General features: G+C 40.7%; 1 protein-coding gene across 1 annotated transcript; it reads right to left on the bottom strand.

The window, feature by feature from the left end:
• Positions 1–5,758: 5,758 nt before the first annotated feature.
• Positions 5,759–7,511, bottom strand: LOC147422726 (ATP synthase delta chain, chloroplastic-like). The gene is made up of 2 exons (XM_086502796.1): positions 6,501–7,511; positions 5,759–6,370 (listed from the first exon to the last, which is right to left on the bottom strand). The coding sequence occupies exon 1, from the start codon at positions 7,466–7,468 to the stop codon at positions 6,743–6,745; it is 726 nt and encodes a 241-aa protein (XP_086358922.1). The 5' UTR covers positions 7,469–7,511; the 3' UTR covers positions 5,759–6,370; positions 6,501–6,742.
• Positions 7,512–11,833: the final 4,322 nt, after the last annotated feature.

The raw sequence follows: 11,833 nt of genomic DNA on the forward strand, positions 1-11,833 counted from the left end.
GGAACTAAGAAAACATGTATATAGTATATGTATTGAGCGTGACTATAGAAACTTTGATGATAGGTCCACAGAATGGCAAAAATGCAACTTTTTTGTACCTTTTTTTTTTGCCCAAAAAACATTAGTGAGGTAAAAGCAACCATATGTTTTGGTCACCAACCCATTGAAGTTAACAGGGCATTTTATCTCATGTCCTACAAAAATCTCCACTCTTATTTATATGCAATCAACCGTAAGAAATTGCTGTTTTGGGCAAAATGCACTGGTCCATCAACTTTGGAGGCTTGTAGTAACCAAGGGATGAGAAAAATTACAAGTTTCTCATTTTTTTCCATATGTAGTAGTTATTGAACTATAATCTCATGAAAGGATTTTTCAAAATGAGTGGATCTACTATGGGTTTGGATTTTTTTCCCAAAAGCCTGAAAGGACACTTTTATGTCCAGTTAGGTTACCATTCTAGTGCTATGAGTCGGTAGCCTCCTTTATAGAGAGGAGAGAGTTGGTTACATATGCCAAGAACCTACTAGTGTCCTCCCACACTAGGTGGTTGAACACACCTATGAGACCCACACACCATAATATATTAAAACAAAAAAATTTGCAGAGCAAGCCATGAGCCAGGTGGGGATCAAGGATCCTGTGCAGTGAGTGCAAGAGAGGGAAGTAGAAAAGGGAGAAGGGGATGAAGCAGACACAGCAAGGTTTGAAGTAGTGGAGTAGGAAGTGAGAGTTAGAGTCAACTCTCACTTTCTCTCTCTATATTCATTATAGAGAAAATAATGTAAGGGGTGATTCCTATAGCCACCTGGCCTACACCCTAAGAACCTCCCACTTGAAGGTCAGGGTGGCCAATAGTGGTGTCAGTATGGTTAGTCTATTCTCAAATCGAACACGTCTGTACTCAATTTCTTTAATGGGCTTCGTGTGGATCTTTGATTCATTGAAAATCACATGTGAGTTTTGAATGCCTTTGCAAGATTCTAGGTGCCTAAGACGATAGCCCATTTGTCCATGTGCACCATAGCCAATAAAAATGCATTTGTTTGACTTCAGATCTAGCTTGCGACAAAGTTCTTTGGGCACATGTGCATATGCCTCACATACTAGGTGGGAAGGTGCTCAAAAGCAAAGCAATGCTTGCGAGCACGCAAATTGTTAGATTTTGCTACTTTAAACACATGTGGAAGGCCACGAATGGTGGGGTATTTGAGAACACCCTAAAAACAACTAGGTTAACAAAGATATTACAAGAAAATAGAGTAACAATTATCACCATTTGGAAATGGAAAGACTCTAACGAGTGGAATTAGACAATTCAGGTCGCTTTGACTAACCGACATGGCTAGGTATATGGGTCTGCGCTCTGGTCAAGGTTTGTCCTCTGCTAAGCTACGTTCTTTATTTGCTATCATCTTCAGAGTCGTGGGGTGGCTCCCCTATCCACCAATGTACCTATGATTTTTGGAAGATGTCATGGCTAGGCACGAGAATGATTGGTGTTTATATAATAATTCACGAGTCATCATTGCAAGTTTAAAGGGAAAAAAAGACCAAAGATAGCGATTGAACATTTTGGCTTGTAGAATGTTTGATGTTGACCACTCACATAGCTGCATAACTATGAAACGTTGAATAGCTTCATATGAAGCCATTAAAGATGTGTTTAAAAAAAAGGCTTCACGACAGCTAAGAGCTAAAGTATGTAATTGGCCATTAGTGCTAAGGCTTCTTTTAGAGGGCCAAAATTTAAACACCAAGAGTTGATAATTGAAGAAACAGCAAATTTGGAAAGCACCTTCTTGCCTTGCATAAGGCCATAGGGGGAATGGAGATTTCTTGTGCAATTCCCTTGGCCGTTGGATTGAATTTCTAAATGTTCTCCACTTAGCCAAAAAGGGTCTTTGAACTTTGATGTGTGCATATGGGGCTCCCACTTATTAAGTGGGCACTAAGTGGGGTTGTGGGCATGCATGTCCCCTCTCTCTCTCTCTCTCTCTCTCTCTCTCTCTCTCTCTCTCTCTCCCCCCTCTTTTTTCCACTACTCACAATTTGTGAGTGTATAATATATTAAAACAAAAATTTAGACAGCAAGACATGCCCAAATTGAGCCATGGCATCCAACCAACCACATGACCTTCATCAGTCTGCAACTCATTAACTTGCCCAAACAGGGGAGGCAAGCTTTGACAATAAAATAACTCAAAATAAATCCAATACAAATCTCGAAGCACCGGGATTTATAAGGAGCCACACTTGGCACAACATAACAAAATCACAACTTGGCTAACTAGCACTATGTGAGACATCAAAAAGCATGACATACTAACATGCTTTCACCCATAACAAAACCACACCTTGGATACCACTGATTGTAGACCTCCTGCCGACAAGATAAGAAACCTCCCAAGCAACGGCTAGTACAAAACGGGAACAAAGAACATACCATAAGCAAGCCGCAAATTGGGGGGAGTCCATGCACTCTATCACTGATTGCTCAGGGGCCATCCACCAGAACAAGAACCGAATCGGCAATTGTACCATAGCCACCACGATGATGACCAAGGCTAAACACAGTGTTTTATGCTAATATGCAATTCCTATCTCATCACTTTGGGAACCCCTTCACTTCCACCAGAGAGCTCGAGCGGCCTACCACACACCCAAAGCCTTTGTGAAGGGGAAAACCAACAAGGTTTGATCACCATTTCCCTCTGGGGGGAGGGTAGGAAGGAGGGTCTCTCCTAGCATCCAAAAAAAAGGGCCTGGCATGGGAGGGCCACTGACGAAGCTGGTAGGCATGAGCCCAACACCTCACCATAGAGACGGCCGCTACCCACAAGCTCTCACACGCAGACCCCAAGCTCTCAGATGGAGCCTCGCCTTGTTGCAGATCCATCGATGAGTGCCCCTTCTCTTTGGCCTTGCAAACAACAAAGCACTGCACATATATGCTCTGTGAACCCTAAGTTTTCTATGAAATTTTTTCTCTCTCTCCTTTCTTATGTAGGCCATCATGAGTCCTCACCTTGTTGTATGCACCATTAAATATTATGCAATGTTTACTGAAACCACTGTATAATAACATGAACATACTGCACAAAGAGGAGCATGGAGAAGTAGTTACCTTAGCACAACAACGTAGCCGGGAGCGGGATTTCTACGCATCAAGATGAGGCTTCTTGTCCGATGGATATGATCAGTGGAGGACGTTGCATCTATTGCTGCAATGGCATTTTTGTTGGGTAGTTTAAGGGCGTTGAAGGTGCTGTGTTGAAAGAGACGTGCGGAAGAAGAAATGGGTGTGAAAGAGGAAGGGCTGCAAATAGCAGGAGGAATCAGGGAGCTCGTCAGGTTTCATCCTACACCCATAAGCTCTATGTAGTGTGTAAACCGCTCCGAGGCTAGGCTCTTCGTGAGAGCATCTACAAGGTTTTTGTCAGTGTGAGCCTTTACAAGCTCAATTCACTTGCCAACCAATACATCTCATATGACATTGTATTTGACCTGTATGTGTTTCTACTTTGAGTGAAACATCGGGTATTTTTCCATAGCAATGGGACTTTGACTATCACAATGCAATACTAGAACCTCGTTAATGCCCAAATCTCCCACTAGACGAGCTAACCATATGGCTTTCTTGTTGGCATCATACGCAACAACATACTCTATCTCAGTGGTAGATGAAGATGTGCAGTCTTGGAGACACGATCTCCAAGAGATAGCTACTCCAACAAACGTGAACACATAGCCAGATGTGGATCTTCATTATCCAAACAACCCACATAATCTGTATTCATGTAACCCACAATAGATGCATCGTTGTTTCTGAAGTGTAAACACTTGCTAGATGTACTCTTCAGGTATCTGAAGATTTTCTTCACTCCTTCCTAATTTCTTGCTAGGGTATGACATGTACCTAACCACTCTCACTGCATACACGATGTCTTGTCTTGTGGCTACCATAGCGTACATCAAACTGTCTCAACAGTTGAATAATATGACACTTTCGCCATTTCCTCTTTCTCAGCATGTGTCTTGGGAGAATCTTCCTTACAAAGTTTTAAGTATGCTTGCATTGTGGTACTCAATGACTTCCCCCGGTGCATACTAAAACGCTGCAAGACCTTGTGGATGTACTTTTCTTGAGACAATTCAAGAGTTCCATGTTGCCTATCTCTCTTGATGCACATACCAAGAAAGTGATTGGCATTTCCCAAGTTTTTCATGGAAAACTGAGTGCTTAGCATCTCTTTCAACTGATTGATCTCATCAATTGATTTCCCTACAATGAGCATATCATCTACAAACAAGATCAAGATTATTAAAGAACCATCATTTAACTTTCTTGTGTATAAGCAATGATCCTCTTGACTCCTTATGTAACCTTTTTGGTACCACTGCTTTGAACCTTGCTTGAGGCAATGCAGTTCCTTTTTAAGTCTACAAACCAACTCTATCTTCGTTGACCTTTGAGTTTCACATACGAAACCCTTTGGCTGTTTCATGTAGACATATTCATCTAGATCCCCATGAAGAAATGTTGTTTTCACGTCCATTTGGACAAGTTTCATTTCCTAGATAGTAACCAAGCCAAGCACGGTGTGAAGTGTAGTCATCTTGATTGCTGGAGAGAAAATCTAGTCAAAATTCACACCTTTTTATTATTTGAAACCCTTGGCAACTAGACGAGCTTTCTACCTACGCTCATGATCTTCCGCTCTGTATTTCTTCTTGTACACCCACTTGCAAGTTAAAGCATGTTTTCCCCCCGGAGAGGTCACCTAATAAAAACGTAACCTATCACGTGAGTTCAACAAAAGGGTATTTACAGTTCTTGAAACTTACAGAAATATATATACAGAAGGGCATTATTTTTTTCAAATTTGAAAACAACTTACAGATTTTAAAAGAAAAGGGTACATTATATTCTTAACAAAATTCACAGATAAGGGGTTTTACAAACATGTCTTGAACGCATGTGATATGGTAGTTTGATGAATAGTGAACCCCCTGAGGTTTTCGATCCATGTGGTAGTTCAACCAAATCTCATGTCTCATTAGCCACAATCGAATTGTATTCTGATTGCATAGCCTACTCCCACTAACACTATCATCCATCTGTATAGCTTCTTTATAGCACGTTGTCTCTCCAACGTCAATGACCCAAACGTGGTGTGAGGGCGTCTTGGTGCCTGACTTCTGGACTTTTCTCTCTTTGAAGTAATAGTAGTATCTTGCACTTGAAGATTAGGTGCATTACACTACTAAACTCGGTTGGTTCAGAGGCTACATCCTCAAATCCAAAATGTTTGTACTCAATTTCTTTAATGGGATTCTTGTGGATCTTGATTCATTGAAAGTCACATGTGAGTTGCGAATGACTTTGCAAGATTCTAGGTGCCAGAGAGGATAGCCCATTTTTCCATCTGCACCATAGCCAATAAAAATACATTTGTGTGACCTGGCATCTAACTTGCGACGAAGTTCTTTGGGCAGTGTATAATATATTAAAACAAAAATTTAGACAGCAAGCCTTCCCCAAAGTGAGCCATAGCATCCAATCAACCACATGATCTTCATCATTCTATAGCCCATTAACTTGCCCAAACAGGGGAGGAAAGCTTTGACAAGAAAATAACTTAAAATAAATCCGATACACATCTCAAAGCATCGGGCTTTATAAGGAGCCACACTCCGTACAACATAACAAAACCACAACTTGGCTAACTAGCAGTATCTGAGACATCAAAAAGAATGAGACACTAACATGCTTTCACCCATAACAAAACCACACCTTGGATACCACTGATTGTAGACCTCCCGCGATAAGATAAGCAACGGCAAGTACAAAACGGGAACAAAGGACATACCATAAGCAATCCGCAAATTGGGGGGAGTCCATGCACTCTATCACCGATCGCTCAGGGGCCATCCACCAAAACAAGAACCGAACCGACAATCGTACCACAACCACCACGATGTTGATCAAGGCTAAACACAGTGTTGTATGCTAATATGACATCCTTATCTCATCACTTCAGGAATCCCTTCGCTTCCACCAAAGAGCTCGATGCTTGCCACACACCCAAAGCCTCCGTGAAGGGGAGAAGCAACAAGGTTTGACCACCATTTTCCTCTGGGGGGAGGGTAGGAAGGGAGGTCTCTCCTAGCGTCAAAAAAAAAAGGGCCCGGCATGGGAGGGCCACCGACGAAGCTCGTAGGCGAGCTCGACACCTCACCACAGAGAGGGCCGCTACCTCCAAGCTCTCGCGCGCAGACCCCTAAGCTCTCAGAAGGAGCCTCGCCTTGTCACAGAGCCACCGATGACTGCCCCTTCTCTTTGGCCTTGCACATATATGCTCCTTTCCTATGTAGGCCGTCATGAGTCCTCACCGTGTTAATAGTTATATGCACCATTAAATTATGCAACGTTTACTAAAACCACTGTATAATAACATGAACATACTGCACGGAGAGGAGCATAGAGAAGTAATTACCTTAGCAAATCAACACTTTCTGTTTGTTATTGTATGGGCACGCATTAATCATAAAGAAGGGTAGTAAACTCTACCATTATTATATGCACCACATTGTCTTTATGCATTGGGGGATTTCACCATTGATGAGCTCTAGCTAGCTAGGGGCCCAACCTCAGCTGCTGGATTTGCATCCAATTCGCACTCAGCACTTCGATATTGTGTCAACGCTTCGATCTTGTACAATGTTTGATGCTAAGCACTCACACAGCTGCAGTGGATGTGTCTTTACCATAATTGATTACGTATCCCATCAGATGGAATGGCGGATCCACGGCATCGGACATCATCGAGCCCGCCGGGATATACTTGGCGATGCTTGCAAGCTGCCTGGGACGAAGCTGCGTTGCAGACAAGATGACCGACACTTCAGTTGTGGCGATCTTTCTGTAGATCACCTCAAACTCCTTCACCATATCCTTAAGAAGGGCAGCTCTCTTCTTGTCAACCATGAGGTTCAAGACTTTGAGAGTGTAGGGCAGGAAGGCAGCTTCGGCTGCAAGGCGAGTCAGGATCTTCTTTTTGTGGACATTTTGGATGGAAGGGTTGAGGAGGAAGCCATGGAGCTGCTTGTGCTGCAGGAAGGCTGCAAGCTTTTTGAGATCGGCATGGATGAGGTTCAAGATGCGCTTGGATTGGCCGATTTCCACAAGCGCAGCAGCGTAGCCAGCAGCGGCGTTGTTGCGCATCAAGATTAGGCTTCTTGTCCGGTGGCTATGACCAGCGGAGGACGTTGCATCTGCTGCTGCAATGGCATTTTTGTTGGGTAGTTTGAGGGCGTTGAAGGTGCTCTGTTGAAACAGAGGCGCGGAAGAAGAAATGGGCGTGAAAGAGGAAGGGCCGCGAATAGCAGGAGGGATCAGGGAGCTACAATTGTATGATAAGAGTGGTTGGCATCTCGCCACTGCAGCATTTTGCAGCGCCTCCATAGCCAGGCATTTGCAAGAAGACGCTTTACATGTTTTATTTGGTCTTTAATTGTGGTCCTACCATGATGGAATATACAGCCTTCAATAGAGAAAAACACCATTTGAATAATGTAGCAACGTGATGAAGAGTCTCGACTCTCGACTCTCAACTCTCAACTTGCAACCCAAAGGATGTGATCATTGAAAACACTTCCCATTTTAAAATATTGCTAATTTTGATAGAGCGAGTTCGAATTCAAGCTCATATAACCTAAACACGAGTGCCCCGAAAAAAAACAACTTTTTGCTCAAAACTTGGATAACCTACAAGTTGAAGAGGTAAATTGGCTAGATTTGCAGTTTTTCATACTAAATTCCTCCACATTTTGAAGCTTTTAGTACTAAATTACTCCACATTTTGAAGGTTTTTCTACCTTCTAATCTAAATTTTATAGGTATATTTCAAAATTTGTAGGTGGGATAACACTAAACCTAGGTTTTCTTTCAGCACTAAAAAAAACCCAACCCATTCCGACAAAAGTGTGTCCCTTTTTGGAACTATAACTCCCACCTATAGTGGGACCTTGGAAGATTGGATTTTTTAAGAGTAAATGTACTCTCTTCATGATTGGAAGTTTTGTGAATGGGTACTTGTTATGGAACATTTAGTTGAGTTGAACTGGGTAAATCACCCTTTACTTGTATATGTTTTCAAACTTGAAAGGGCTAAACCCAAATGTATTGAACGAGTCATCTTGGCTATCATCTTCATGCATGTTTCTGGTTCTTTATATCTTTGCCCTCTCAACTTCTTTTGGTAGGCTTCTCTCTATGGCTTTTGACTAAAGTAATGATTTTTTCGTCAAGAGATCCCATGGCCCTCTGAGATGCCTTGTATGATGGATATTCAATTGTTCATCTGGTGCACACACTTTGCAAGAATAAAGACCTATCGGCAACTTGGGGGTGCACCTTACAAAATCCTTTATATCAATACATGCAATCAAACCATAATAAAAAATTCCCTACACAACCTAGTCTTGTAGCGATGCTGCCATGAGAAACATAACACATGAGTCCAATCAAAATAGCACTTTCCATATGCACAAACAATCTTTCCCAAGCAGTTAGATTGTACAGGGTCTCTACTCTTACATCTGCCATAAACAATCCAAATCACTTAATGATCCAATCCCAAAACCCTAAACCATAATCCAATCACATCACACGAGTGAGCACTCTACCCAACTTGGGTGAGGCACGACCAATCCTGCATAACCACTTTAGAACATAACATGGCTGCAAAAATTTCAGCAGCATATCCGTATCCATAAAAAAAACCATGAGCCACACCGGATTACACCATAGAGTATCAACCATAATCCATAAGGGAATCTCAACCCTTAACCATAATCATAATCACATTGAACCAACTCCTACATTTGGATTTTGACACATCCCTTGCAATCAATCGGAGTCCACATACATGTGACCCTTAAGACATGATTCTTTCATGCATAAAAAGAGTCCGACCACCAACTAATTATAATATAAACATCCAATTTTTACCACATCCAACCATGCAAAGTTGATGCATCTTGGTCCTGCTCTGAAGTATTACTTCAGGATATACTTCAAAAGTTCCGTCAGTAGACGTAGATAATAGAGAATCATCAAGAATATATTGTGGATCAGGTACATACTTCTTGAGTAAGCTGACGTGAAAAACATCATGTACCTTTATGTGTGGCGGTAATAAGAGTTTGTAAGCTTGATCATTAATCTTCTCTGTGATTACAAAAGGTCCACAATATATGGCACTTAGCTTCTTACACTTACCCATTAATAAAGAACTACGTTTGGGTTTTACTCTCAGAAATACCATATCGCCTTCTTCAAAAAGTCTGGCAAATAGTTTTGAATCAGTATAACTCTTCTGTCTATCTTGAGCAATCTTAATATCTTGTCGTATAAGATCGGTTTGTAGTTGCATTTTATCCAACATTTCTTTGGATGCTTGAACTCGTATCAGAGGGTCTGTCCATTGAAGTGGAGTAAGACACTCTTGTCCATACAATGCTTGAAAAAGAGACATTCCGATTGAGCGTTGAAATGAGAAATTATATGCAAATTCAACCAAACACAAATATCTAGTCCATTTACTCTGCTCATGCATACAATGAGCTCTCAACATGTCTTCGATGATTTGGTTTGTCCTCTCTCTCTACCCATCAGTTTGATGATGCTAAGCAGTACTAAAGGCTAACTGGCTTCCTGTAGTTAAGAATAAGGCTTTCCAAAAAATTAAGGTGAACTTCGCATCACAATCAAAAATCCATCGATGTAAACCGTGATACATAAAAACACTTTTCATGAAAACCTGAGCTATATCCTTAGCCGTAAATGTTGTCTTGACTGAAAATAAATGAGTCATTTTTGTAAGCATATCAACAACCACAAAAATAAAGTCATATCCCAGAGATGTAGGAAGTCCTGTAATGAAATTCATGGACATGCATTTCCATTTCATTTGTGAGCATCAATTGTTTGAAGCTTACCGGGGTATCGAATTCGTTTAGCTTTAATACGCTGACATGTTAAACATCTTGTAACATAGTTCAACACATCTTGCTTTAGTCCTGGCCAAAAGAAACTCTTTCTTACAGTACAGTAAGTCTTAATGTATCTTGGATGTCTTGCTATAGGTATATCATGAAGCTTCCTGTAATATCTGAAGTTTGATTCCACCTTGATTTGGAATACAAACACGATTATCGAAGTAAAGGTCATCACCTTCAACATGAAAGCATTTGATTTGCCTTTCTTGCTTCTCTTTGTAGTTATTTAAGTTTCATCAAGTACTGGATTCTTAAGTAATATGGGTCATTAGTCATACCTTCTCAAATAAGGTCAATTAAAGAAGTAGTAAAAGTTGTGACAACCGCTACAATATTCTTTCGGCTTAAAGCATCAACCACAAGATTTTTCTTCCCAGTTTTATATTCAATTCCAAAATCATATTCGCATAATAACTCCATCCATCTTTGTTGCCGCATATTAAGATCAGATTGGGTGTAAATCCACTTTAGGCTTTTATGGTCAGTATGTAGTTCAAATCTCCTTCCAAGAAGATAATGTCGCCATACTTTAAGAGCATGCACAAGGGCTAATAATTTCAAGTCATGTGTAGGATAATTTAACTCATACATATGTAACTTACGAGATTCATAAGCTACCGATTTTTCTTCTTGAAATAGAATGCCACCAATTGCTTGTCCACTTGCATCAATGAGCACAGTGAATGTCTTTGAGAAGTCTGGAAGCTATAGTATTGAAGCATTCACCAAGGCTTCTTTGAGTTTCTCAAAACTAGCTTGAGCACGTTCATTCCAAGTAAACACTTTAGTCTTCTTAAGTGTATTAGTCAATGGAGATACAATCTTAGCATATCCTTCAATAAATGTACGATACCATCATGCCAAACCAAGAAAGCCACATACTTCTTGTACTGATTTTGGTGTAGGCCAAGCTATGACAGCTTTGATCTTACTTGGACTAGTCGAAACACCATCCTTGGATACAGTAAATCCCAAATATTCCACCTTGTGAGTGAAGAAGGTGCATTTTCTACGTTTGGCATAAAGTTGATTTTGATGGAGAAGTTCAAGTGCTCGTCACACATGTTGTTCATGTTCTTCTCTGTTTCTTGAGTAAACCAGGATATCATCAAAGAAGACAATAACAAAATCATCAAGATGCTCTCGAAAGATGTCGATCATAAGATGATTAAAAGTTGTAGGAGCATTAGTAAGTCCAAAAGGAATAATTGTAAATTCATAATGTCCAAAACAAGTATTAAATCATGTCTTTGGTATGTCCTCCTCCTTGATTTGGATTCGGTAATACCCTGACTTAAGATCAGTCTTTGTGAAGATAGAAGATCCATGTAATCGTTCAAGCAGTTCATCAATCCTTGGCATTGCATACTTTTGACTATTACCTGGTTCAATCCATGATAAACAATACAAACACGTAAAGTACCATCCTTCTTCCGATTAAACAGAACATGAGTACTCCATGGAGAAACACTGGGTCGAATGAAGCCTTATTCAAGGAGTTGAGTTAATTGTTCCTTGAGTTCCGCAGATTCAGATACTGACATTTTGTAAGTCTACGAGAAACTAGTTGAGCTCCTAAAGTAAGCTCTATTGCATGATCAACATTACACTTGGGTAGTAGCTCTGTGAAAGTTCTTCAAAAAATACATCATCAAATTCCGTTATCCATTCGGGTTCAGGTGAATCTATCTTCTTCTCCTTAGAATTAAGCTTTACTGCGTAAATCCTCTCAGTTTTCCTATGACTCTTCTTAAGTTTGGTAAAGTTC

The sequence above is a fragment of the Adiantum capillus-veneris genome, chromosome 27, assembly GCF_014529385.1.
Source record: "Adiantum capillus-veneris isolate H3 chromosome 27, ASM1452938v2, whole genome shotgun sequence".
Lineage (NCBI taxonomy): Eukaryota > Viridiplantae > Streptophyta > Polypodiopsida > Polypodiales > Pteridaceae > Adiantum > Adiantum capillus-veneris.

Coding starts and splice junctions, on each gene's coding strand:
- LOC147422726 (XM_086502796.1), bottom strand. CDS start 7,468: ATGGAGGCGCTGCAAAATGCTGCAGTGGCGAGATGCCAACCACTCTTA.